This window comes from Lontra canadensis, unplaced genomic scaffold (genome assembly GCF_010015895.1).
Source record: "Lontra canadensis isolate GAN:19392208 unplaced genomic scaffold, GSC_riverotter_1.0 scaffold38, whole genome shotgun sequence".
Lineage (NCBI taxonomy): Eukaryota > Metazoa > Chordata > Mammalia > Carnivora > Mustelidae > Lontra > Lontra canadensis.
In genome coordinates, this window is record NW_022631032.1 from 8,015,249 (window position 1) to 8,043,208 (window position 27,960).

At 43.2% G+C, this 27,960-nt stretch overlaps 1 protein-coding gene across 1 annotated transcript; it reads right to left on the bottom strand.

Annotated features, from left to right (window-relative positions):
• Positions 1–5,354: 5,354 nt before the first annotated feature.
• On the bottom strand, positions 5,355–27,960 carry TRIM42 (tripartite motif containing 42). Its single transcript, XM_032869780.1, has 5 exons — positions 27,466–27,960; positions 22,932–23,629; positions 18,409–19,232; positions 14,973–15,197; positions 5,355–5,478 (listed from the first exon to the last, which is right to left on the bottom strand). The coding sequence occupies exons 1-5, from the start codon at positions 27,804–27,806 to the stop codon at positions 5,392–5,394; spliced, it is 2,175 nt and encodes a 724-aa protein (XP_032725671.1). The 5' UTR covers positions 27,807–27,960; the 3' UTR covers positions 5,355–5,391.

A 27,960-nucleotide genomic window follows, 5' to 3' on the forward strand; every position in this document is an offset into this window, starting at 1 on the left:
AAAATCATGAATGAAAGAGGAGAGATCACAACTAACACCAAAGAAATACAGACAATCATAAGAACATATTATGAGCAACTCTATGCCAACCAATTTGACAATCTGGAAGAAATGGATGCATTCCTAGAGACATATAAATTACCACAACTGAACCAGGAAGAAATAGAAAGCCTGAACAGACCCATAACCAGTAAAGAGATTGAAACAGTCATCAAAAATCTCCAAACAAACAAAAGCCCAGGGCCAGACGGCTTCCCGGGGGAATTCTACCAAACATTTAAGGAAGAACTAATTCCTATTCTCCTGAAACTGTTCCAAAAAATAGAAATGGAAGGAAAACTTCCAAACTCATTTTATGAGGCCAGCATCACCTTGATCCCAAAACCAGACAAGGATCCCATCAAAAAAGAGAACTACAGACCAATATCCTTGATGAACACAGATGCAAAAATTCTCACCAAAATACTAGCCAATAGGATTCAACAGTACATTAAAAGGATTATTCACCATGACCAAGTGGGATTTATTCCAGGGCTGCAAGGTTGGTTCAATATCCGCAAATCAATCAATGTGATACAACACATTAATAAAAGAAAGAACAAGAACCATATGATACTCTCCATAGATGCTGAAAAAGCATTTGACAAAGTACAGCATCCCTTCCTGATCAAAACTCTTCAAAGTGTAGGGATAGAGGGCACATACCTCAATATTATCAAAGCCATCTATGAAAAACCCATCGCAAATATCATTCTCAATGGAGAAAAACTGAAAGCATTTCCACTAAGGTCAGGAACACGGCAGGGATGTCCGTTATCACCACTGCTATTCAACATAGTACTAGAAGTCCTAGCCTCAGCAATCAGACAACAAAAAGAAATTAAAGGCATCCAAATCAGCAAAGAAGAAGTCAAACTATCACTCTTCGCAGATGATATGATACTATATGTGGAAAACCCAAAAGACTCCACTCCAAAACTGCTAGAACTGGTACAGGAATTCAGTAACATGTCAGGATATAAAATCAATGCACAGAAATCAGTTGCATTTCTCTACACCAACAACAAGACAGAAGAAAGAGAAATTAAGGAGTCCATCCCATTTACAATTGCACCCAAAACTATAAGATACCTAGGAATAAACCTAACCAAAGAGACTAAGAATCTGTACACAGAAAACTATAAAGTACTCATGAAAGAAATTGAGGAAGACACAAAGAAATGGAAAAATGTTCCATGCTCCTGGATTGGAAGAATAAATATTGTGAAAATGTCTATGCTACCTAAAGCAATCTACACATTTAATGCAATTCCTATAAAAGTACCATCCATTTTTTTCAAAGAAATGGAACAAATAATCCTAAAATTTATATGGAACCAGAAAAGACCTCGAATAGCCAAAGGAATATTGAAAAAGAAAGCCAAAGTCGGTGGCATCACAATTCCAGACTTCAAGCTCTACTACAAAGCTGTCATCATCAAGACATCATGGTACTGGCACAAAAACAGACACATAGATCAATGGAACAGAATAGAGAGCCCAGAAATAGACCCTCAACTCTATGGTCAACTAATCTTTGACAAAGGAGGAAAGAATGTCCAATGGAAAAAAGACAGCCTCTTCAATAAATGGTGTTGGGAAAATTGGACAGCCACATGCAGAAAAATGAAATTGGATCATTTCCTTACACCACACACGAAAATAGACTCAAAATGGATGAAGGACCTCAATGTGAGAAAGGAATCCATCAAAATCCTTGAGGAGAACACAGGCAGCAACCTCTTCGACCTCAGCCGCAGCAACATCTTCCTAGGAACATCGCCAAAGGCAAGGGAAGCAAGGGCAAAAATGAACTATTGGGATTTTATCAAGATCCAAAGCTTTTGCACAGCAAAGGAAACAGTTAACAAAACCAAAAGACAACTGACAGAATGGGAGAAGATATTTGCAAATGACATATCAGATAAAGGGCTAGTGTCCAGAATCTATAAAGAACTTAGCAAACTCAACACCCAAAGAACGAATAATCCAATCAAGAAATGGGCAGAAGACATGAACAGACATTTCTGCAAAGAAGACATCCAGATGGCCAACAGACACATGAAAAAGTGTTCCATATCACTCGGCATCAGGGAAATACAAATCAAAACCACAATGAGATACCACCTCACACCAGTCAGAATGGCTAAAATTAACAAGTCAGGAAATGACAGATGCTGGCGAGGATGCGGAGAAAGGGGAACCCTCCTACACTGTTGGTGGGAATGCAAGCTGGTGCAACCACTCTGGAAAACAGCATGGAGGTTCCTCAAAATGTTGAAAATAGAACTACCCTATGACCCAGCAATTGCACTGCAGGGTATTTACCCCAAAGATACAAACGTAGTGATCCGAAGGGGCACATGCACCTGAATGTTTATAGCAGCAATGTCTACAATAGCCAAACTATGGAAAGAACCTAGATGTCCATCAACAGACGAATGGATAAAGAAGATGTGGTATATATACACAATGGAATACTATGCAGCCATCAAAAGAAATGAAATCTTGCCATTTGTGACGACGTGGATGGAACTAGAGGGTATCATGCTTAGCGAAATAAGTCAATCGGAGAAAGACAACTATCATATGATCTCCCTGATATGAGGGAGAGGAGATGCAACATGGGGGGTTAAGGGGGTAGGAGAAGAGTAAATGAAGCAAGATGGGATTGGGAGGGAGATAAACCATAAGTGACTCTTAATCTCACAAAACAAACTGAGGGTTGCTGGGGGGAGGGGGGTTGGGGGGGATGGGGTTATTATGGACATTGGGGAGGGTATGTGCTATGATGAGTGTGGGGAAGTGTGTAAACCTGGCGATTCACAGACCTGTACCCCTGGGGAAAAAAATATATGTTTATAAAAAATCAAATCCAAAAAAAAAAAAAAAAAAAAAGAAAGATGGATAGAGGTGTTGGAATATGTAGACATATAGAGAGACTATGGCTCAACACAGTGGCGTATACTTGTGAATTTCTTGCTTACATTTGGCATACATAGATTTATGTATGTGTACTACAGTGAGCATACATATTTGCATCTTATAAAATCTCATCCTCTTTGGGGCACCTGGGTGGTTCAGTGGGTTAAAGCCTCTGCCTTCAGCTCGGATCATGATCCCAGGGTCCTGGGATCGAGCCCCGAATCGGGCTCTCTGCTCTCTCTATCTGATAAATAAATAAAATCTTAAAAAAAAAACAAACAACTCCTCCTCTTTAACAGCATTTTCCACTTTGTATCATGCTGTCAGCTACACTGCTCATTTGAAACTGAGGACAATCCTGAGAGCCAGAAAGAGGAGCATTATTCTCATTTCATTAAAGATCATCTGTAAAATGGCACATTAAACCAGATCATTGGATAGATGAGGAAGCTGACACCCTGAGTGAGAGAGGGACTTCCTCAAGGTCACACAGCCAGTTAGTGAAGAGCTAGTGTTAAAACCAGATCCTTGCCTCCTTTTTTTATACCTTGGGAAGGACCCTGGGTGGGAGGCATGCAGCATGATGTGCAGGGGGTCCAATGCCAATCATATCTTGCGTTTGATAGAATCCTACTGGTTAGGTGGGCCCCAGAGAATGCAGCCAACAACTGTGGTCACTGAAGGCAAGGCTTGTGTTCTCCAAGAGGCAGAATCAGGGTGCTGTGGCTTATCTGATTCTGGCCACACTTGCGCTGTGTGTAGGTGCGATCATTGTAATGCAATATTCATACCACTCTATTTTTGTTAGTTTAATTTCATTTTAGTTTATCAGTAGTAAAATCCCTACTGGCATGTCATTTAATTTGCTCCCTGTGCTAATGATGATTCTGAAGCCTTTTACAGAAATGATTATATGGTAATACCAAATCCGATGGTGGATTCAAGCCATCATTTACAGTAATAGGATCATAACGAAGCTCCCTGGGGGATTTCTTCTTGTAATACTGTTGGGAAGCGGCACAGAATCTGCTCAACTTCATCTCACGTTATTAGAAGATCCTCAGTGGGGACTTCTCACCGGAAGAGGCCTTCCCTAGCTTTGACGTTGAGGCTCAGGGCAAAATAAAGTGTTGTAAAGCAGTGGCTCTAGGGTGAAGCTAGAGCTGTCAGCAGGGTAACTCATGAAAAGGATGGGATTAGAGAAGGTGGTGAGTAGTGACTGCCTCTTTCCTGCCCACTTCCACTTCCCTGTGTAGAGCCTTGTCATGCAGACTGATATGTGGGGACATTCAGAGGAGGGCCATTCTGTGCATGGCCTCCTGGCAGTACTCTGTCACACCCCAGTACAGTGTGAGCATCATCAAATCAGGCACTGAGGACCAAATGAATGAGATCCCATCTCTGCCCTACAGACTGGGGACAGATGCGAGCACCTGAGTTTCAAGGGCTGGAATAGATGTCTCTGTGGGGGATGGGAGCCAGGGGAGGAAAATTTGTACTTAATGAGCACCCAGGGGAGGAGGGAGCTGTCATCCTGACCTAGGGAATCAGCAAAGGTTTCCAAGAAGTGGTTGAACTGTGTCTTAAGAACTGGTGGTGTTTTCCTGGAAGAAATGGGGTAGGGCTCAGAAGAGGGTCATTCCAGGAAGATGGACCTTGTTAGGCCAGAAACCCTGGGGGCTTCCTATTGTCTGAAGGGCCAGGTCAGGTTCTGTGATGAAGCTGGAGCTGTCCTGTGACTCTGTCATTCTTTCCTGCCTTGCTTCAAAGGACCATAGAGGAGCCTCCAACCAGGTATTCCACTGTTCCTCCTTTGTTGTAGGGACCAGCAGGAGTGTAGAGAGGTGGGAGTGCTCTCATTCTTTATGGCTCAGAGGCAGACCTCAGACCATGGGGTAAAGCTATGGGAAGGCAAGTTCAGGCTCTGTAGTTGGGAGAGCATTCTAACAACATTGGCTGCTTACTGTTGAAATAGACTACATGGTGAGGTAAGGAGCTCCCCCTCAATCAGTGACTTGCCCAAACACCAAAAGCTAGTTAGAGTTGGGTCAGAATGCACACCCAGAGGGCCTGAGTGAAAAGAGGGTGCCCTTTTTACTACCCAGAGGCCTGTGGCTGGCATGTATAAAACACCACAGAATTCTAAGCCTAGGCTTAGTCCTGAGATAATGGAGGTGTACAGACTTGCTGACTGTTTTACATCTTGGTTCCAAAATAGTGAACAGTGAGCCATGACATCAGGCTTTTCCTTTTATTAGGTCTTAGAAGACTCAGAGGTCCTGGGAACATCATCTGCAACCTCACTGAAGAATGTGGTAAGAAAAATACATATGTGTGTATGTGTGTGTGTGTGTGTGTGTGTGTGTTTGTCTGTGTGTGTGTGTGTGTGTGGTGCATCGCTGAGGTTGCTGCCTGCTCATAGAGGGCTCAGAAGCGCTTCTGGAGGGCAGTCTGGATGTTCTTCAGCAGGCCCCACTTAGCTCGGTTCTTCCCACGCCCATCTGGGGTTACCACCTGCAATGAGAAGCAGAGCCATGACACCAGCCACAGGGAAAATAGTAGCTTCCGGGAGCACAGCCAGTACCATGTACCAGACCCTCACACATTATGTCATTAACTCCTCATGATGGCCACATGAAGCAGGTGCCGCTGACCCTCTTGTATGAATGAGGACACTGAGGCTTAGGAGGATTAGGTAGCTTTTTGTTTTTCTAAAGTCAAACTCCTAATATGTGGCGAGACTGGGATTTTGGAGACCAGTTTCTACTTCCTTTAAGTCACTGCATTTAACTGAGTGCTGTGACTTCAGGTGGGCTTCTTCATAGAGCAGCCCTCCAGAGTGTCCCCTCAGCCCCTGGAAATTCCTTCTGTCATAGCTGTTATAATTTGTAAATTCCATTAATTCAGACTCTTAACAGACTGAACGTCTTGACTGGGTTGTAGGGGTGGTGATAAGTCTTTCAGCTCTGTAACCTCAACACTGGTTAAGGTAAAGAGAAGGTTTTCAGAGAAGTGGATGAGAGGTGAATAGAACCACAATTTGTAAATCTGCCAATTGCCTCTCTCTGATGCTTCATACTGTCTTTGATTGCCATGAACTGTCAGAGCTATCTGGAAAGGGCAGACTGTGCTGGGCAAGTGTCCTACAGATCTAACCAACTCAGCTTACATGTGTCTCTCCCTGCTTTACCCTGAAGGTGCTGGGTTTCTCCAGGCTTCCGGTCTGGCAGCATTCCTGTTCCTTCCCAGTACACATTTACTGTAGAGGCATTTAGGAAGTGAGGCTGAGATCCAGGGATGAGGGATAGCCCACTGGATCAGTGGACTCTATCTAGACAGATCAGGACTCACAGGGCAGATGGGGTAGGGATACATTTTGGGTGGTGAAGAGTAGTGTTTGTACAATGTCCCTATAGGCAAAGCTTTTAACTTTTTATATTTGTATTCAAAAGGAAAGGGCAAAAAAAAGAAATAGACAGTGATTATCATTATGCCCTTTACTTTTACCAAATTTTTTAATTTTAAAGAAAACAGGGCTTCATATAAGGTAAAGATCATATTACATGCATAACACTAGGTTGCCCATTGCTGGATAAAGATGGAGATAATACAGAGAGACAGCCCTTGGTAAAGATAGTGGATATAGTATAAGATATACACATCAAACGAACAGGGGTGATAATGAAGGGATAACAGTGTTGTGGTGGGGTTGGGAATTGACTCGTAAAACATAGGAGATTTGAATTCTGCTATAAAGTAGTCAGGGTCTCCAGAGAGAAAGATCATGTGTGATGTGTGGTGGGGCAGTGAGGATTGGGACATGTTTATGAACAAAGGGATCAGATGAAACAGGACAAAAGAAATAGAGAACAGAACTTGAGATACTAAAGAAATTGAAATGGTAGTTGACATCCTCTTCCCTGCCCAAATGCTCGGATGGTTTTCCAAATGAATTCTAACAAACTTTTAGGAAAGAGTTGTTAAGAAAACAGGAAAAGAGCAAAAGTTGCCTACCTCATTTTATAACCTAATAAACTATTGTTTCTGAAGCCAGATAAAAACAATATAAGCAAAATATTATAGGTCCAGTTCACTTATGACCATAGGTACAATAATTCAAAATAAAATATGAGCTAACTAAAACCAAATATGTTAAATAATTACATCATGATCACACAAGGTTTATTCCATGAATGCAAGTCAAGCTTAACATCAGAGAATCAATGTAATTCATTCCATTAAGGCCTAAAGGAGAAGAATCATATGATTGTTGCAAACAATACAAAAAGGCATAAGATTGTACAGCTCTCAGAAATTTAGAAGTAGAAAGAAATTTCCTTAATGAGAATTATACCACCAAAGCTAAATACAAAATCATCATAGCCCAATGGAGAAGCTTTAAGATCAGGAATAAGACAAAGATGCCAAGTATTTCAGCTTGTATTTTCTGTGGGACTCATGCCCCTAGCCAAAAGTATAGGAAAAGAAAAGACATAGAGGTTCAAGGATTGTAAGAAAAAGCTATAACTACCATTATTCATAAATGATAGGTCATAGCCTAGAAAAACAAGCAAAATCAGCTGATAAACTCTCAGAATAATAAAGAAATTTATCAAGATTGCTGGAATCTGGGGCACCTGGGCAGCTTAGTCAATTAAGCATCTGCCTTTGGCCTGGTTCATGATCCCAGGGTCTTGGGATCGAGTCCTGCATCAGGCTCCCTGTCAGTGGAGAGACAGCTTCTCCTTCTCCCTCTGCCCCTGACCCCCTCGTGCTCTCTTTCTCGCTCACTCTATCTCTATCTCAAATAAACAAATAAAATCTTTTAAAAAAGATTGCTGGAATCAAGATTAATGCCTAAACACCAATAGTTTTTATTTATTTATTTTTAAGATTTTTTAATTTATTTATTTGACAGACAGAGATTACAAGTAGGCAGAGAGGCAGTCAGAGAGAGGAGGAAGCAGGCTCCCGGCTGAACAGAGAGCCCAATGTGGGGCTCAATCCCAGGACCCGGGGATCATGACCTGAGCCGAAGGCAGAGGCTTTAACCCACTGAGCCACCCCGGCGCCCCACCAATATTTTTTATTTTAAACCAGCAATACATTAGAAAATACAATAAAATATAAGATAATATTCATAATATCTACAAAAAGTCTGTAAACTATTTAGTTTAACCAGGAACATATAATACCTCTATAAGAAGAATTTAAAAGCCCAAGTGAAGCACATTGAAGATGATTTGAATAAATGTCAGGCCTATTACAAAAATATCAAATGCCTCCAAATTAATTTAGAGACTCAATGCCTTCTTAATCAAATTCTATTCTGGATATTCTTCTTTTTTTTCTTTTTTTTTCAGGAATTCAATTTACTTACTCCAAAATTTATATGAAGGAACAAATTTTTATGATTATTCAAATAAACTTTAAGAAAGAAGGGTAACAGGCAGACTTTCCTTAGCAGTTCATCAAGACAGAGCACAAAGCTGAGGTTAAACAATAAAACCAGTGTGGTATTGATATAGAAACAGACAAATATGCCTACAGGAGGCTGTAGAGAGCTCAGAGACAGACCCCTACATATATGGCACTTTAATATTAAGATGGTAGTGGTACCTTTACCATATATGAATGAAGAAGATATTGCTTGGTGGATGCTATTGGGAAAAGTGGCTCACTAGATGATCAAAAGCAGTGCATCCCTATGCAGCACTACATGGATGAGCTCTGGATGGATGAAAGTTCTAAATTTGCCAGGTAAAACTGAAGTTAATAAAGGAATTATGTGGGAGATTATCTTTGTGATCTAAGCCTATGGAAGGACTTTCTTAAACAAAACTTCAAAAGGTCAAACCAGAAGGGAAAAATAATTGATGAGTTTGATCATATCAAAATGGAAATTTTCTACTGTTTCATGAAACACACTGTGAGCAAAGTTAATAGACAAATGTCAGAATGGAGAAGATATTAACAATGTCTAAAGCCATTATCTGGACTATATCGGGACACCCTGCAAATCACCTAGAAAACAAAAAATGCAATAGAAAAACGGGCAAAGGATATTTTTCAGGCTATTTACAGAATACGAAATCCTGAAAACTAACAAGTATAGGAAATGAAATTTCAAACAATAAGGAGACAGCACTTTGTACCTATTGGATTAGCAAAATAGTAGAAAGCTGGATCGTGCCCACATGCATTTGGTCCCTAGGTTGGGAGGGCCCTTGTTCATTCCGTATGGACCCATACACGCATGTACTGACATCAAGTATGCACGTACTTTACAACCCAGCAATTTCACGCATGGTATATATCTGATAAGGGCTGAATTGTGTCCTCCCAAAATTTATACCTTGAAGTCATATCCCTAGTACTTCAGCATGTGCCTCTACAGTTGACCTTTGAACTATGCAGGGGTTAAGGGTACTGACCCCCTGCACAGTTGAAAACCACTTATAACTTTTTAGTGCCCCAAAATTTAACTACTAGTAGCCTACTGCTGACCAGAAGCCTTACTGATAACATAAAAGGTCAATTGGCACACATTTTTTATATTTATTATATGTTATATTCTTATAATAAAGATAGAGCAAAGAAACTGTTATTAAGACATCATAAGGAAGGGAAAATACATCCTGCACAGTAAAAAATCAGTGTATAAGTGGACCCACACAGTTCAAACCTGTGTTGTGCAAGGGTAAACAGTATTTGGAGGGAGGGCCTTTATCTTTCTTTCTTTCTTTATCTATTCATTATGTTGTGTTAGTCACCATACAGCATATCATTTGTTTTTGATGTAGAGAGGACCTTTAAAGAAGAGATTAAGTTGAAATGGGGTCATTAGGGAGGGCTCTGATCCTTATAAAAGGACAGGTATCCTTATAAAAGTAGGAAATTTGGACACACAGAGACCTGCTAGAGGTGTCCTACACAGAGAAAAGGCCACGTGAGGACACAGGAAAAAGTCGGGTGTGCAAGCCAAGGAGAGAGGCCTCTGAGAAAACCAGACCGGCCAACAATATGATTTGGGATTTCTGGCTTCCAGAACTGTGAGAAAATACATTTCCATTGTTTAAGCCGCCCAAATCTGTAGCATTTTGGTATGGCAGCCCTAGCCAACAAATACAATGTTCCAGAGAAATTCTCACACCCCATACTGCCCACAAAGTGTCGGGGAAAATGTTCTTCACTGCAGCACTATAGGAGGTCACTTGGGTGTCCGTCCTGACAGAGTGGACAGGTAACATGGTGCCCAAAGGACAGCATCAGGAATACGGGACTGAGTGTGCATAACGACAGGGCTAGAGCATAAAAATCCAGCGTTCAGGGAGAAGAGGTGAGAAACAAAGGAAGCTATGTGGCCCAATACTGTTTGTACAAATTACCAACACGTTCAAAAGAGTACACACCATGTAAGAATTGATGAAAGCAACAAGATCCACATAAACTGTGTTGGAATGGATGTCTGGGAAGGAATGGCCACAAAAAGGAATACATACAGAGACAAGAAAAAGGCCTTGCATAAACCAATGCTGAAAATGGACCATGAACTGAAGTGTATGATTAACTCAACCCTCTGTGTATGAGGTTAAAAATAATAGATCTGGCTTGACCTAAATTATCCTCACTCCAGGGTTCAAGTCTATCTGCAGAGCAATAGGGAGAGACTAATAGGGTTCTATTTGCATGAAGATTGAGGAGCTCTTGGCAAAGAATGAATTCTAAGGAGATAGAGAGTGCAAGCCCATTTTTGTTTCATTTCAGGGCAGGAAGCTGCTATGAGTATGTGGGTGGTGTGGGGTAGGTTTGGGGCAGTTATTTCTGAGTGTGGGACAGTGTTGATCCCTTTGACTGGCCTGCAACCCCACCTCCTCAAGATGCGGATCTCAGCCTAGACAGAAGGTCTGACGTAGGTACTAAGGTAAAACCACAAAGTAAGATCCCTAGAAGGCTGGGCAGCCTGGCTCTGTGCTTGGAGTTCCAGCCTGGGCAGGAAGGGAGCAGCACTGTACCAACCTGTAGCAGCTGACAGGGCTCCTGAGCACATGGGAGACACACCAGGGGTGACCCTCAGTACAGATGGAGAAGGAATTTGAGAGGATGATTGGGGGCAAGGATGGGAGCATTTCCTAAAGAGCTATCGGGAAAGCCCCTGAACAGTAGCAGTTTGTGACAATTGTTGGGCCTGAATTTTTACTTCCAACTTTGATATAATAGGGAACATCTGGTTTACAGACTGTGACAGACAGAGTAATGGCCCCCAAAGATGCCCACATCATGATCGCGGGAACCTAGGAACATGTTATGTTACACAGCAAAGGGGAATTAAGTTTCCTCGTGAGCTGGTTTTAAGACAGAGAATATACTGAATCATCAAGTGGGTCCAGTGTAATCATGAGTTCTTCGAGTTGGAAGAGAGGGGGCGGAAGAGAGCCAGAGTGTGAGAGAAGGTGTGAGAAGTGTGTGTGTGTGTGTGTGTGTGTGTGTGAGAAGGACTCAGCCTAATGTTTCTGGCTTGGAAAATGCAGGAAGGGGCCATGAGCCCAGGAATGTGGGCAGTTGCCAGCAGCTGGAAAAGGCAAGAGAATAAACTTCTAGAGTCTCCAGAAGAAACACAGCCTTGTCACAGCTTGATTTTACTCAGTGACACCCATTTTGGAGCTCTGATCTCCAATATAAGATAATAGGTAAATATGCATAGTTTAAGCTGCTGATTTGTTACGGTAGTAATAGGAAACCAATGCGTAGATGGAAAGTTCGATTTGTCATGGGAAGACTTCCTGGAAGTTAGCATAGATTTGAAGTCAGAGAGAGACAAAGTAAAGAGGCTCTTTTCAGAAATGAAATGGGGGTGGTGGTCAGGAGGTACCCTGGGGACCAGAGGAAGAGCAGGAGAGAAACAAGCTAAAAGATATATGACTTGTCTAAAAAACACATTTCTCTATTCCTTCAAAACTATCAGTTAGGCTCTTGGATGTTAGAGGCTGTTGGTGGAGGGCTGTGGGCCAAGAGGAGTGAGAAAGACCAGCAGGACACCTGCCCTCCTGGGGCTTATAGCCTAGTGGAATTGGGGCTAGGCATACCAGGTCAAGCAATGCCCAATCTTGCCTCTCAAAAAAAAAAAAAAAAAAAAAAAAAGTCCCACTCTCACTGTTGTTGGCTTGGACAACAAGGACAACAACATTCTCCCAGCATGGGATGCCATGTCCCCAGGGTGGGGCCCCTGCCAGCCCAGACTTAGCTGAATGACTGTGGTGCAGGAGACAAAGAGCTCCAGCTTGGATGAAACCTAGGTTCCCACTCAACTCTTCCTTCAATTTACATGAGGGCAGACACTTTCCCTTCCTGAGACTCAGTTTCCTTATCTGTAAAATAGAGACAATAACTCCCCATCTCCAGTGGTTGGTAGATCAGTGATAATAGACAGGGTCTGACATCGAGTCAGCCTTCAATAAATGGGACCTTTAAAAAGCATTCAAGTTAATTCTCATGCTTCATGTATTATACTTCCAATAAAATCCCTTAAAAATCAGCAAGTCACAGACTATGAAAATCAAATATGAAAGGTGTTATTTCCCCTCCTTTTCAAAAGTACAGATGATGGAAATATTGTATTTTGGATAAGAAATGATTCGGCTACCTCATTACAGCATTTTAAATGAAACCTTTCAGGAATACCTGCATAGAACCAGTGCCAAAGGAAAAGTATTTCGATTTTATAGGAAAGAACTGAAGTCATTACTTTTATGAAGCTTTATAAATGTCATTCAAACACACCATCTTATTTTCATTTGCTATTGAAGCCTTTACTTATGCAAATCATGACAAATGTTAAGGAAGCCAGTGTTTCCCCTAGAATGCTAATATAATCACAAAGAGGGAGGAAGAATTACTTCTGAAGGAAAAATCTATATTGCAGCTTTGCGAGTCAGATAAAAATTAAGCTTCCAGAAAACCTCATTAATTAGTGCTCTGCTCATTTAGAAATTGTGTTGAAAAGCAAAGAAACTGGAATGAATTTCTTTCCCATATAGGGAGTACAAATTAATCGCATAAACACAATTTTAGAGGGAATGTTATTTCTTGACTGATTGCATAAAACACTTAGCTTTCAGGGTTCTTATGGTACTTTATAATTATTAATTTTATTCCTTCACTCTTTAATTTAGACATTCATTCATATATTCATTTGTTTGGTCACATTTTCAGTCATGTATTCATTCAATAACCATTAAGAACCTGCAATACGCACAGTGCTGTGGTAAGCATTGTAGGAGAAAGAAAGATGAGTTAGACATGAAGTTTGTTTTCAGGGTTTGGAGCTCAAGATGAAGGACAAAACATCTACCTAAAAAGGGCCAACACATTTCAGTCTCTCTACCCCTGTCCTTGACCCTAGCATGGAAAAATGACAGGAGATACAGGGGAAAAAAAAAAAAAAAGTAACAGCATTGAGTGCCCTTCATGGGCAAGACATTTTTGAGGAATTCCTTAAAAATTAGACAGCGGTGGGAATTAGAGGAAGGAAAAATCCATAGTCCAAAGGACATACTGCAAAATATGGTAGCAGCTATGGGTGTTCCATGCTTGGGAGAGGAGTGTGGCAACAAGGATTGGGCTCTGAGGCACCTGCCTGACAGGGGATCTGGTGGGGGTAGAGCAAGAGGAGCAGCAAGCATGACTTTCTCATCCCACTTCTTTCCAGGGGAGTGTCTGACCTCTGTGGGAGTGGGAAGGAGTGCATGAGAGTACTGACCGCAGAGTTAGTCCAGAGGGACTAGAGAGCCTCCACCTTCAGCAGACTTGCTGCTACTGGTACACTGGCCAACAGCATAATCCTGCCCCTCCCCCTGATTCCCCAACCAGTCAGATTGAGGTAGCAACCAATCAGATTCTCTTCTGCAAACATTGGACCTGAGACAAAGGGAGCATTGCTAGTCAGATTGTGTTGGTCACACAGAAGTTGGGCCGAGACCATTCAAAACTACAAGCAAGCTGAATTTAGGGAAGGAGATACTACAAACTAGCTGAAAGTGGTACAGATTCAGACAGAAGCAGACATAGAAGGGTGGGCAGAGGGAGGACAGACAGAGACAGAGAGACAGAGAGAGGAAGGGAGAGGAACTGATTGCTTGTCAGGTCCCTTGGGGATCAGATATATGTCCTGGCTGGAAGTGGTCTCATGAGACTCCACTCTCTCTGTACCATAATTTCCCTTTTCAAAAGCTGAAATGAATGGACTTACTATCTTTCCTCTAAAGAATCCCCGATTAAGCCATACTAATCTTATCCCAAAGAACATCATCATGGTTATACAGTAAGATAGCTCTGGGAAGTCTTGATATTTTTCTTCTTTTTCTTCTTTGAGTATCAGTAAAATTATACTCATGAATGTATATGCCCTGGGGGTATAAAGAAGAGTCAGCCTTACATCACAAAGAAGATAGGAATAATCCTGTCTCTTCCTTTTGGGAGACCATTCTGACATGCTCAATGGCTATTCCTTGACTTTCAGATAAACAGCAAATAAAAATTTTTAGTATAACTATGTCCAGAATATTGCATGGGACACATTTATACTCAAATTGTTTTTTGTATGCGTCCTATATTTATGTTTGTTGAATCTGGTACTGTACAATTGCTCTGAGTCACCACCAGGGCTAATAACGAGCTCTTTTTTTGTCCTTCTTATGCCACAATTATCTGTTTAATAGACCTTGAGGTCCTTGAAGGCAAGGATTATATCTTACTTTCTTCTGAATCTCTACATCCTAAAAGACTGCCTGGCCCAAATGTTTTTCTTTTAATCTAACTGAACTAACAATTTTCAGGCCTCATTTGCCAAGTTGGTTGAGGCCCCAGCCTTCTCTTTCACCTGAGTTAACAAGTTTTCTGGGATTAGAGGGGGAAGCCACACAGTAGGTTCTATGATCTTGTGATCATCCTAACAGAGCTGCATCAGAGCTTGTAAAGATTGTGTGTCTTAGAAAAAATGTGCACAGTACCTTGCAGATGTCACTCCATTGCCCAGGACCATTGTCATTGATGGCTCTAACTTTAAACAGATATTCAGTGTTGGGGGTCAAGTTGTGCAGCTCCAGACTCTGTTGCATTATATCCCGAATTTGTCCACAAAGCTCTGTCCGCACATTGTTAGGAGGAGTAGTAATAAGTTCATAAAATTCCATCTCAAAAGAGTCCACGTCTTCTGTTGGGCATGTCCAATAAACCTACAAAGCAATGAACATGTGTGTGTGATACTAATATACACCATTCAGGTTTCTTTCCCATAAAGATTTGTGTCATTAACTATCAGTGGGGTGAGTTCAAGCTGACCCCATCTCCTCCAGCTGCTGAGGGTTTTGGCCTAAACTATGTGCAACAGTCTTGAAAGGCTGCTTGATAGGGCCTGACCTGATGCTTGTGATGTATTTAAACAACAGAAGAATGCTCCTCTGGGTTCTGTTACCATCAGGCAATGGCGATGACCACTGGTCTCCTGACACAGCTAAGTAAGGTAGTTCCCATTTATTGAACACCTTCTATGCATCAGATTATGTGTCTGACATTGGCTCACTCACCTAGTCTTCACAACACCCTGGAAGGGAGATTTTATTTTCTCACTTCACAGTTGAGGCTCAGGAAGGTTACATTTAGCAAATTCTAATGAACCACAGACTACTAGAAGATGAAAAGTGTATCTATTCCATCCCTCTGTTTTACCCACAAGGAAGTAGAGTACCAGAGAGGTGAAAAGACTTACCCAAGTCATGAAGAATATATGTTCACACTCAAAACATAAAATATCAACATTTGCAAAGAGATATACTAACAACTAGCAGGTTGTGCCTGGCATATAAATATTTTATACTGCTTCTATTTCTAAATAGATATTGCATTCTTTTTAAGTTTTAATAAATTCAAATGTTATGTTTATAAAATTAATTTATAATTACTCATAAGTGCATAGATTTTTATGACTATAGTTATTTTTATATATTTATACTTTAAAATCTTTTATAAATTTATATAATTCATCAATAAAAATTAACTTTTTTCCTGATTACCAAAACTAACATACTCATTGTAAAAGACTTGGAAAATACAGAAAAAATATAAAGGATGAAAATAAATATCACTTATAATTCTAAAGTTCAGTTAATAATTAGTTTCTTTCCAATTTTGAAACATACACACAGAGATACATATAGTTTGGATTATATTGCTTTGATTCCTACTTTCTTTTACTTTTTATATTTTACATATTTCCCTATCTTATGAAAAACTTTAAAAAGCACCATTTGAATAACAATCCCATAAGTGATTTAATCCTTCTAAAGTTGAACATTTAGGTTGTTTCTAACTTTACACTCTAATAAATAATGATGCAGTGAAGACTTTTAGGGCATGAATCTTCATCTGAAATTTTAATCATTTCTCTGGGAAAGATTTCTAGAAAGAAGATTGAGTTTTTAGAAAAAAAAAACTCCTTAGGATTTTTCAGATGCATATTGACAAGTTATAAGACAAACTTTGAGAATGTTTTTATGCCAATAGCCTAAAGAGGACTCTCAACCATCATTTGTGAGAGAAGTCAACACAGATTTCATCTGGGCATTACTAGCACTATGGTTCCCATGTAAACTCCATTCTACAATCTCAGTGGGCATCAACAATATCTTCACATCAAATACCACTATTTGGCAGTAGGTTTAGTTGTCCTCTCTTGACAGACAATGTCTTGACTAGGTCTTCCTGTGTAGGTCCCTTTCTTGGGCTTATCCAGGGACCACTAACTGGTGATGTGGTGTGACGACAGTTTTCCAAGCCCAAGTACGGAGCTACCATCACCAGTTCTTCCCTTTCAGAGCAAGAAACTGCCAATCCCCTAAACAGTCTAGGATTCAGGGAGAGACCTAAGGCCATCACTGAGCTAGTGTCACACACACTGCAGGCTTTGCTGATCTAGGATCATTTGGAAATGAAGGTTCACCTGCTCAGTTATGGGCATCTCTTCTGTGAAGGGCAGATATACTTTGCTGTGTCTGAGAGCCTGTGGGAAGGTATATTCTACTTTGCAACGTAAGGTCATTCTTGCTGTCAATTATAGACTCTAAAACATAGATTATGATGTCTCAGGAGACCAGCAAAGTAAATCTTGGTCAGCGTCTGGCTTTCATTTTCTTGTTTTTAGACCTTTGATATTAAAGTGTGGTTTGCAGACTGGTAGCAGTGGCAACACCTGGAAGGTTGTTAGAAACACAAAATCTCAGGGCCCTCTGAGACCCATTGAAACAGAATCTGCATTTTAACAAGACCTCCAGGGGCACATTAATGTTTGAGAATCAACGGTTTCAACTTCAAGGATGCTAAAAGTCTTTGGGAGTGTTCTCAGATTATGGGGCAAAATATGGGTTCTGCCACATGAAAGCAGGCCATAGGCTGGCCTGGGAGATTCCCTGTAGGGAACCCTAAGAGAGGCAAGGTTTGCTCTAATAAAGTATCTAATTGCAAGTTAATCTGTTTCTCTCCCTGAACCTTAATAACACATTCTATAAACAGTTCAATTTAGGTTCAGCTGGATTTGAAAGGAATGTGTTTTTTGTTTGTTTTGTTTTTAAAGATTTTACTTATTTATTTGACAGACAGAAATCACAAGTAGGCAGAGAGACAGACAGAGAGAGAGGGGGAGGCAGGCTCCATGCTGAGCAGAGAGCCCAATGCGGGGCTCGATCCCAGGACCCTGAGATCTTGACCTGAGCAAAAGACAGAGGCTTTAACCCACTGAGCCACCCAGGCAACTCTTGAAAGGGATGTTAAGGGAAAGGTCATTTGTCCATGTTAGGCCAAGAGAGTCAAGGAGGAGTCATGCTCCCTGAAGTCAGATGACGGGAGTTGTAGGGGTCTGTGAGAGATTCACACCCCCAAAATCTGAATCTCAGGCAATAAGAATTGGAATTCTATTGGGAATTATCCTTCCATTCTTTCTGAACCATGGAGAGTGTGGAGACTTTCTTTAGGAAAGGTAGTAATTTAGAGGAATCACAGCTGATAGATAATGGAGCCTGTATTTCTAATTTGATTTTCTATGTTCTCTCTACTATTACAGGATTTCCCCTGAGAAATATAACACCCTCCAAGCAGTTTTTTCAAATTACTTTGGTTCCCAAATTGGGTTGCCCTTGATACGGGGTTGGAGCTTTCAGATGTATTTTTGACTAGGAATTAAATACATTGTTTGGTTTAAGCTAATCTTGAGGTATTTAAGATTTTAGGAACTTATCCCTTTTCAATGGGTTCAGCATGAAGAATCCAGAGGAACAGATTAGAGTGACTGGACCCTAGAGATCAAAGAGATAAGTGCATCCTTTCCTGACTACCCACCTCCACTCTGTACCTCACATTCCCCTGCCTTCCCCATGGGACCAGAGCCTTTCTTACCTTGGCAGCTCTAGGATACACCAGAGTCTGGTAGATTACAATTGGGCCTGGGGTCTTCACAGTACCATCATTGAATGAGTACCAGTTGTGGAAGCTGCTGCTATTTTGCACAGACTGGTTGTCTGCCCCTGCACTCCAGTAGGTATAGAGGCCATCTGTGGGTTTAGCAGGTGCTGCAGACTGGGCTCTCCCATAGGCTTCCAGACCCATCTTGGCCTTCTCACCATTGGTGACATTGAAGGACAACAAGGAGGAGCTTCGTTGGTATATCTGCTGGTTGCCGAAGCTGTGAGTGCTGAAAGTGACCTTCCTGGCAATCATCATTTCTGAGTGCATGGGATAGGGGGAGGGCAGGGAGTCCCCTGAGGAGCATACCTTCTTGGGTCCTGTGGGGAAGAGCTCATGAATGGCACTGGAGAGCTCAGCAAAGTCCAAGGGCATGCAATTCAAGGAGTGTAGCCGGAGCTGTGGGTCAGGCCTGTAGGTGCTCTGGATGCCATCTTCGATCTGGTCCACCAGAATCTTGGCAGACTGCAGGAACGCCACCTGGCCTGTCTCTTTCAGGGCTTCCTTAGAATAGGCAATCAGGCCGTCCATTTCATTCACTTTCATGGTTGTTATGTACACATATTTTTCAATCTCCTTCTGCCTGGACACCTCCAGATTCTCTATCTGCTCCATGATAGACTTCTCCTTCTCCTGCAGAATGCTGCGCAGCTTGAGAAATCCATTTCGGATCTCTTTTCGCTTCACCTCCTTGTCAGCCTTAAAGCTGTTTTTTAAAATGTTGAACTCCATTAGGTCATTATCAATCTCATAGCGGACTGTAAAACAACCAGGTTACTTTGGTTAAAATTTTCATCTCCCCAGATGTCAAAGCCAGTAGAAGACTGGAGCGAATTCCCTTGGACCCCATGAAAGCAGACAGTGAGGGAGGGAAAAACTTATAGTTGAACTGAAATAGGCTAGAACAGGTTTATGAGGTGCATCTGGCCTCCCTCAGGAATCCCCTCTTGGCCTCCTTGTCTAATGCTTCCCTCAGGAATAACAGCCTTTCTTTCCTGGCACAGTTATAGCTATAGTAGTCTCTGTAGCTCTGGGTCGAAACTGACAATTGAAGGCCATCCTTGATATGAGTTTTTACCAGACTTCACTTATCAGCATGTGGGACTTAAGAAGAGGTGATGTCACAAAGTGACTAGTTTTCCGTGTGTGAAAGAACTAAATTTTCTGAGAAAGAACTAAATTTTTGATGACTTCTTCTAAATGCTGCCTTGCCTCATTCACCAAAAACCTAGCCCTAGACAACAGTAGGAAATCAGCTGGGCTCTCTCTCTTGCCTTCCCCCTATTTTCTTCCAAGAAAGAGTCCACTGTTGCACTTCAAGTAGAACCCCAATTTCTCCTGTATCCTCTTATGTGGTTTTTGGATTATAAGTTCACTCAGTCATTCAACAAACATTTACTAAACACCTCTTACAGGTCATATGCCTTCCAAAGTACTAGGGATACATATATGAATATGAGAGGGCACCGATGCTCAAGGCACTCATAAATTCAATAATCCTATAGTAGAGAGGATGCTCTGAAAGAAAGTATGTAGCGCATCTCTGTGAAATGAGGACCTGTTTTGGCTTTACAGGGATTTAGGCATCAGGCAGTGACAACTATGTGAAGATGTGTCAACCTTCTGTGGCCTAGTCTAAAGGTAAGATCCTCCCCTGAATGGTCAACTTTGTAGTGAATTGATGGGCTATAATTCTCACCAAATTTTACTCAGGAGTAGGGTGCCCCAGAATTTTTGTACTTGGTTCGTAACATAGTCCTGGGTACACAGTAAGCTAGACCTCTGTCAGTGGTGGCCACTGTAATAATAATGTGCATTTGAGTAAGAGAAACCCAGGAGTCCTGCTGGACCATGAGAACAGGGACTGTGGCTGTCTTGGTTATCACTATGACTGAGGGGTATAGAAGGGCTTGGGAGGTATTTATTGAGTGAAAGCCAGTCTGCCCTATTTTCTAACATCTTTGGGGTACATGACACTCTCTGGCCGCTTTTGTGAAGCTGCTGTTTCCTCTGCCCACCTCCTCCCTCATACTGGCTCAGAAGCAGTGCAGATGGGGGCTGAACAGGAAACAATCAGGGTGATTGCAGAGGTGCTGAGAAGTGCTCCCTGCTATCCCCAACTCAAACCCTACTGTGGCTACGGCAGTTGAAATTCCACATTATTCATTAATTTCTTTGACTATTCAATAAGTACTATTCTGTTGACTATTCAGTAGTTACTCACTGACTGCCAAAGACACCTGCATAGGGAATTTCTTGCTTTATTAGGGATTAAGTTTATGTAAAGTCCTGAGAGGTAGGATAAAAATTCCTTAGATGAGGGGGAAAGAGGCAGCACCAGGAAAAAAGAAAGAGGAGGCCAGAAGCACCCTTCCCCCAGTCTTATAAATATGGCAGCTTTGCAAGAGCTGGTCTTAGATCACAGTTAAATAAAAATCTTTTTCAGGCAGTACACTTAAAAGTAGCTATTGCTTATTAAACATTTATTATGGACCAGATCTATATGATACACATATTATGGGTCACATCCCTGTATTATCATATATAACACTTATCTTCCTATGAGGAAGATATTGTTCCCATTTACAGATGAGAAAACTAAGGTTCAGAGAGGTTAAGTTTTGGTTCAGTGTCAACAAAGCAAGCAAATGGGAGAAACCAAGGCCTGTCTCTAATTCTATTTGTCTGACTCCAAAGTCTATGTTCTTAGTTGCTCCAACAGTGGTTTTCAGCCCTCTGTGAGCATCAGAATCTTCTGGGGAACTTTAAAGAAAACTCTGCTCTTGGCCTCACTTGCTGAGATTCTGAATTGGCCTGAGTCAAGGCTCAGGAATCCAGAAAAGGCAGTTTGTAGCTGCATTTAGAATCTAGTCCAAGGGATCTTCTAGGGATATTTTTTAAAAATGCAGATTCCCATGAAATTGCTATGGGTGCGGTCTGATTCTGCATGCCTGACAGGCTCCTGGGTGATCCCACTGTTGCTGGTCCTCATTATTGAAGCTCCCCAAAGGGTTCCCATGTGCAGCTGGGGTCAACACCACAGATACAATCAATTGACCCAAACTTGATCTTCCCTCCAGGGCCCAGAGTTTCTCAGTGTATTGTCAGGTCATCTGCTTTTGAATTACCTGAAGATCTGTAAAAAATGCAGATTTATGGCACCTTCCCCGAAAGCGAATTGAGTTCTTAAGAGCAAGTTTGAACCCTGGTTAAAAAAACTGGGGGGAGGGGCACCTGGGTGGCTCAGTGGGTTAAAGCCTCTGCCTTCAGCTCAGGTCATGGTCCCAGGGTCCTGGGATCGAGCCCCATATCGGGCTCTCTGCTCAGCGGGGAGCCTGCTTCCTCCTCTCTCTCTGCCTGCCTCTCTGCCTGCTTGTGATCTCTGTCTGTCAAAAAAATAAAATCTTTAAAAAAAACAAAAACAAAAAAAAACTGGGGGGAGGTGGCGGTTTCCTTAGCAAGGATGGACAGGGCTAAATTCTTTACCTACATATAAATGGATATGCCTTGAAGGTGATCCGCGTCCCCTTCCAGTTGCTGGGCTCCCTGGAATTTGTACTGGTGTCCCCTTACATTGAATTGAATTTCATTGTCTGACTTCTAGGTGCCCTGGACTCTGAGAAAACTATCTTGGGTTTCTCCTATGTTAAAAACCTAGGCTTCTTGTGGTTACATGGGGCCACAGCAGACAGTAGGCAGCAGCCCCTTCCCTACACTGAGGCCCCAGAGAATGCAGCCATGCCCACGCAGTGAGTCTACCTTAAGAAAACCCACTAGGAAACAAAGGGGCTACCCATTTGCTTTGCATTGTGGCTCCCATAGAATTTCTTTAGTATAAACGCTTCCCTGGTGGTGGTTCTAAAACTGACTAAATATCAATTGATAAACAATAGTTCCTAGAAGAAGCAACTGAGTAATGGAGGTATTCCTGAAATATGCATGCTAGTGAGATTTCAACATTGACTTAATTCTTTCCTCCTGCAAATTGGGAAAATACCAAAGACATCGAAGTCTAGTGACAAAACACTTTAGATACTAGATACTAGTATCACAGATACTAGAAGATCAAATTTGTCACTTTCCAAAAGAGGAACCAAGGTCCAAGGTCATGAAGATTGTAATCAAGATTATAGAATCTTTCTGTGCTGATTATGTGGCAGATACTTTTTTGCGTGCCACACATAAGTAACCCATTTGGTCCTCACTACCACGCAAAAGAGTTACTATTACTATGCCTGTTTTACAGATGAGAAAAACCAAGGCGCAGGGAGGTTCAGAGGCTGCTGGTGGTTGCCAGGTGTTCACACTAGGCCAGTGCCTTGCAGCCTAGCAACGTGTTTCTCAGTGCTTGGACTGCCCCACTAGATGGGGAAGACTCCCCAGGTTGCCCAGAGCCCTTTTACCCAAGAGTTCCTGAACTAGAAGTTACTGTGAAGGAGAGGGAAGGGGACCAGTACCTGCTTTGAACTTGGCGATGGCGCTGAAGAGCGCAGCGGCCCTCTCGGAGCAGGCATCGATGAGGCTGATGGTGTCATGGCCATTGTGGAAAGCTGTCTTGCAGAAGGTGCAGAGCAGCTCGTTGTCGTGGCGGCAGTACTCAATGATGCGGCTGGACGGGTGGTGGATGCAGATCTTCTCGTCCTGGTCCTCGGTGCTGGTGTCCACGAAGACGTGGTCCTGCATGGCCACATCTGAGTGGAAGGTCTTGAGGCAGTCGTTACACAGGTTGAGCCGGCAGGTGATGCAGCGCTTGTAGGCAATGCGCCGGTTGCGGCAGACCTGGCAGACGATGGGCCCAGAGGAGCGGTCGAAGCGCCACTTGAGGTAGCCATGCTGCTGCATGTAGCGCTTGGTGAGGCGCCCGCGCAGGTAGTTCTCAGGCAGCTGCATCTTGTGGCTGTAGGGCATGCAGTGTGAGCGGTTGCACACGGGGCAGATGAGGATGAAGAAGTTCTCGGTGACCTCGGCGTGCTTTTGCAGCTGTCGCAGGCACTTCTCACACAGGCTATGGTTGCAGGGCAGCATGAACGAGTGCAGGCGCAGCCGGCTGCACATGGGGCATGAGAGATGTTCCACCAGGTTGCTGTTTGGGGGCATTGTTTTCACCTCGTCCACCTGGGTGTCGCTGCTCCCGATGCGCAGTGCAGTCTTGGAGCTGGAAGGAGAAGCAGATGTGGGGAGGGCTTTAGGTGGTGGACTCCAGAGCTCATCCCGTTTCCAGCCCCTGAAAGAACTAGGATGGGGGGTGGGTCACTGTGAGGCAGGCCAGTGTGAAGGCGGGGAGCATGAGCTCCATGCCAGGGCTCCAGGCCAGGGCTCCATTCGAGGGCTCCCCAGTTCTAAACCTGCCCAGGCTATTCTTTTAGCTTCGTAACCTCAGGTCAGTTAATTAACCTCTCTCTGCCTTTTTCCTGGCTATAAAATTAGTAGTCACATTATAGAGTTTCTGTAGGGGATCAAAATTACACTTAATACCCACGAAGCTTGAAAGCAGCCCCTGGAACAGAGTAGGTAGAAGACAACCGCACATCGTGATTTTTGAGCAGGAGAAAGCAGAAGAGACTGGCCTGGCACTGTGAGCGGGGCCTTGGGGTTGGGGTGGTGTTGGCTGAGTGATATGCCCATCAGTAATGTCACAGAATACCAACACCCCACAAAGCCATTTTGAGACTGTGATGGAGCAAAGCAGAAGTAAGACCACTTCGTCCTGTTTGAGTGCTGGCAAAACAAGAATATTGTCCAGGCCACAAAAATGACCAAACCTGGCCTATCCTTTTTAGTGGGAGTGTGCTGCTTTTTCACCAGTCGCAATGTTAGGCACCTTGTCTGCCTCGCATCTTGCAGACAAGATTTTTATCCAGATATCCACTAGGAGCTCTACCCCCACTTCCTCATCTAAAATGAGGCTAAATCCCATAATAACTTGCTGAGGTCTTCTTACTGAGACATTTTCCTCTTAACCATGGTGTACGTTCTCACTGGAAGCTATGACTCAGTAAATCCAATCTTGTCTGCCTACAGCTGTGTTCTTGGTGAGTTGTGCTTGGCAGGCACTGACATCATCATTATTTTTGTGTGTTAAGATGGATGGGTAAAGTGTCCTTCCCAGGACACCAGGAGTTCCGTCCTGGAGCCAAGCTTCCAACCTGTGTGCTCCAGTCAGCAGTCTGATAGGTTAGGCTCTAGGGGTGGATTGGTCATGGTGGAGTGCAGCCTTTAGAGCTGCACTTTTGAGATGAGTTTCTTTACCTCTCCCATTCTCAGTTTCCCCCTCTGTAATCTAGAGCTCAAAGCTCACAATCCTACATCCTTCATGAGAATTTTACAAAGTCTATATGAGGTAATCCATAATAAAGTGCTCAACTGCTGGTACCTAGTAAGGACTCAATAGATGTGGCCACTGCAATCACTCCCTTCTGGTACTATCCACTAACGTTCACAACCATGGTCAAGTCCAGGAGAAGTGTGCTCCTTTACTGTTGTGTGTGTGACTGTGTGTGTGTTGATTCTTTGTCTAATAGCTGAGGCTGATTTCATATATTCTAAGAACAGTGGATGAAATAAAAGCATACTTATAAAATTCAAGTGCATGTTCTAAGAGGCTATAATCAGGGCAAAAGCAGTTTCTGAAAATAAGTAAGTTGGCTGTGAGGATGGAAATGGAAGCAGATACACAATTTGTGACTATTCCTGTCTCTTCTCTTCTGTTCACATTAGTGATATTTGGGTTTTGATCTTGACATTGTGGGTGCAATATTCTCTGCTTCTGGCTTCTTGTAGTCCCTGTATGTCCCTATCTACTTTCCCATCCCTTAGCCAGGGACCTATATCTTAGAGCCCAGGTAATCAAAGTTGTTACCCAAGTATACTGGAAGGGACTGGCCCTGTGGTGACAGAGAGTGCCTCTTGTGGACACTCAGGCTCCTTGGAAGCTCATTTCTTAGGGATTTGGATGCTGGGTCCTAGGCCTGCTGGTCTCAATGTCCTTAGCTCCATTCCCTCTCTGCTTTCTCAGTCTCGTGCTGGGCCCTGTATGGACTCACTGGAGGTACAGTAAGTCGTACACATGGTAGCTGGATGAACTTCTCTAGTTCAAGAAGGTGGGACTCTGAGAATCATGGTGTAATATAAAGGGAGACAGCATGAGAAATCAGGAAGGAGGGAGGGAGGGTGATGGTGGGGAAAGAGAGAGAGAGACCAGAGCTCAGAAATAGGTAGCCCAGGGATCTGGGATGGAGATGAAAAAGAAAGTGAGAAAGTAAAAAAAAAAAAAAAGAAATGAGAAAGTCAGAAAGAGTTGCAAGAGACATGAGTGGGACTGAATGAGCAAGGTGCTGAGCAGGAAGTGGCAATGAGGAACAGGGAGGCAGTGATTCAGAAAACAGGAGAGAGGGCAGTTGGAAGATAAACCTCAGTGTACCCACAGCCCACCTCCTGACACTTGCAGTAGCATCTCTGACCATCTTCTGAAAGCCTCAGGCTTGGACCTGGGCACTCAGTGCCCATAGTTCCATGCCCAGCTAGCCACCAAACCCAACAGTCTTGCCTTCTTGCCAAGATATCGGGTCTCTCCTATTTTGCACAGCCCCCTCCTTCCAATTTAGGCCTATTCCCCTAGTACCTGAGTGCTTATTGGGTTGCCTGGCAGGTCTCCCAGCTTCCCTCTTGTTCCCTCCAGGCCATCTGTTCCTTAGTATCACCTGGAAGCTTTTAAAATTCTGATCTGATACCCCAGACCACTGAAGTCAGGATGTGTGGGGATAAGGACCTTTATAAAAATCCCCAGGTGATTCTAATGTAAAGCAAAGTTTGGGAGCTACTGACCTAAGGCATCTTCCCAAAGCACAAAAGTCATTCCTCCTCTGTTGACATATGGTCAGTGACCCTCCATTGCTGATATGCAGAAGATGGGGTAGTTGAGTCAAGAGAGAGGAATGTGGATGCACCTGAGAAGTTTTGGAGTTGTATCCAAGACCCCTGGGTTCTCTACTCATGCATACACCACGAGAGATCCACGAATGGAGAGTAACATTTATCAAGCATCTATCAAGTGCTGGATCTTAGTCTTCTCTTGAATTCACTGAATCTTTGCTCATAGAATTGTTTTTCCAGCTTTGAAAAGCTTTAAATCTGCCTCTCATTTTCTGCCTCTCTAATGCTGCCATCTTATAGTTCTGATCTTTGATCATTTCTCATCTAAGAAGTCTGCCTTTGCTACTCCAGACTCCCCTCAAATGTGACATAAAAGGACAGCCTCCATCAGAACAAGAGGAGAACATGCAATACTTGACACAGAAGGTTAATGCCCCATGCAAGTAACTGAGACCCCAAGTTGCATGATTTCCAGACAGAAAGAGAAGCCTGGCAGGAGTTGATGGCCATCTGGGGTACTTATAAGGACATAAGGGTCAAAAGTGGCCTGTGGAAGTTGTTAAATTTTCCAATAAGTGTTAAGGTATCAAAAGTTCAAAGGAGGAAGGAAAAGGACAACTTATATTTCTATATCACATAATGTATTACAAAGCACATGCATTAATCCCCATACCCACCAAATCATGGCAGACGCTATACTCTCCACTTTGCAGTACAGCATTTTTAAGGTAAGACACAGAGTCTGGGTTCAAAATCGAGCTGCATCTTACCAGCTAGGTGATCCTGGGCAACTTAACCTTTCAAAGGCTCAGTTTCCTCACTGGCGTGGTGGGTGTGGGGTGAAGGTTGTCTGGGGTCACACGTGCAGTGCCTGGCAGGTGGCTTATGCACTAAGTATCCGGTCCTCCTATCTAGTGCAGGTGAGAGAGCTCAGTGCTCGTTACATGGTGGGTGGGAAGTGGATTTGGAACTCCGGGCTAGATGTGGCTATTGGCTGTTTAGGACACGCTTGATTGCCACAAAATTCTTGACCTCCTTTGTTCGGATAGAGAAATGGTGGGGCAGGGAGCCCTGGGAGCCCTCGGTGGGCGAGGGCACCCCAGGGCTCTGGGCACTCACGAGGTGCGGATGCTGCGGAGGCGTCCCTTGTGGAATGTGATGGTGGCATTGCGGCAGCAGCGGCTCTCGTAGTAGTAGCATTGGAGGTTGCTGCTGGCCGTGCAGCAGCACTTGCAGTTGGGGTCATTGGCCCAGGAGCAACAGCACCAGTGGCAGTTGGGGTTCTCAGAGCAGGTGCAATGGCAGCACTGGCAGTTGCGCTCATCCTTGTAAGGGCAGGGGAAGCAGGTGCAGTTCCGCTCTGAGGTGAAGAGGAACTTGCAGCACAGACAGGAGCATAATCGAGGACAACATCTCTGCCATGTACAACATGGAGAGCAAACACACATGGCAGTCTCCATGGTGACTACATGATTGCCACCAGCTGTCTAGAGCTCTTGACACCTTCTCTCTCAGAATCTTGTGGTCTCTTAGGGAGGGGGTGCCTCCTTCCCCCAATGAGGCCCTCAGCTTGGAGGTTGCAAGAGGTTGGCTGTTATGTGGGCTTCACAGGTG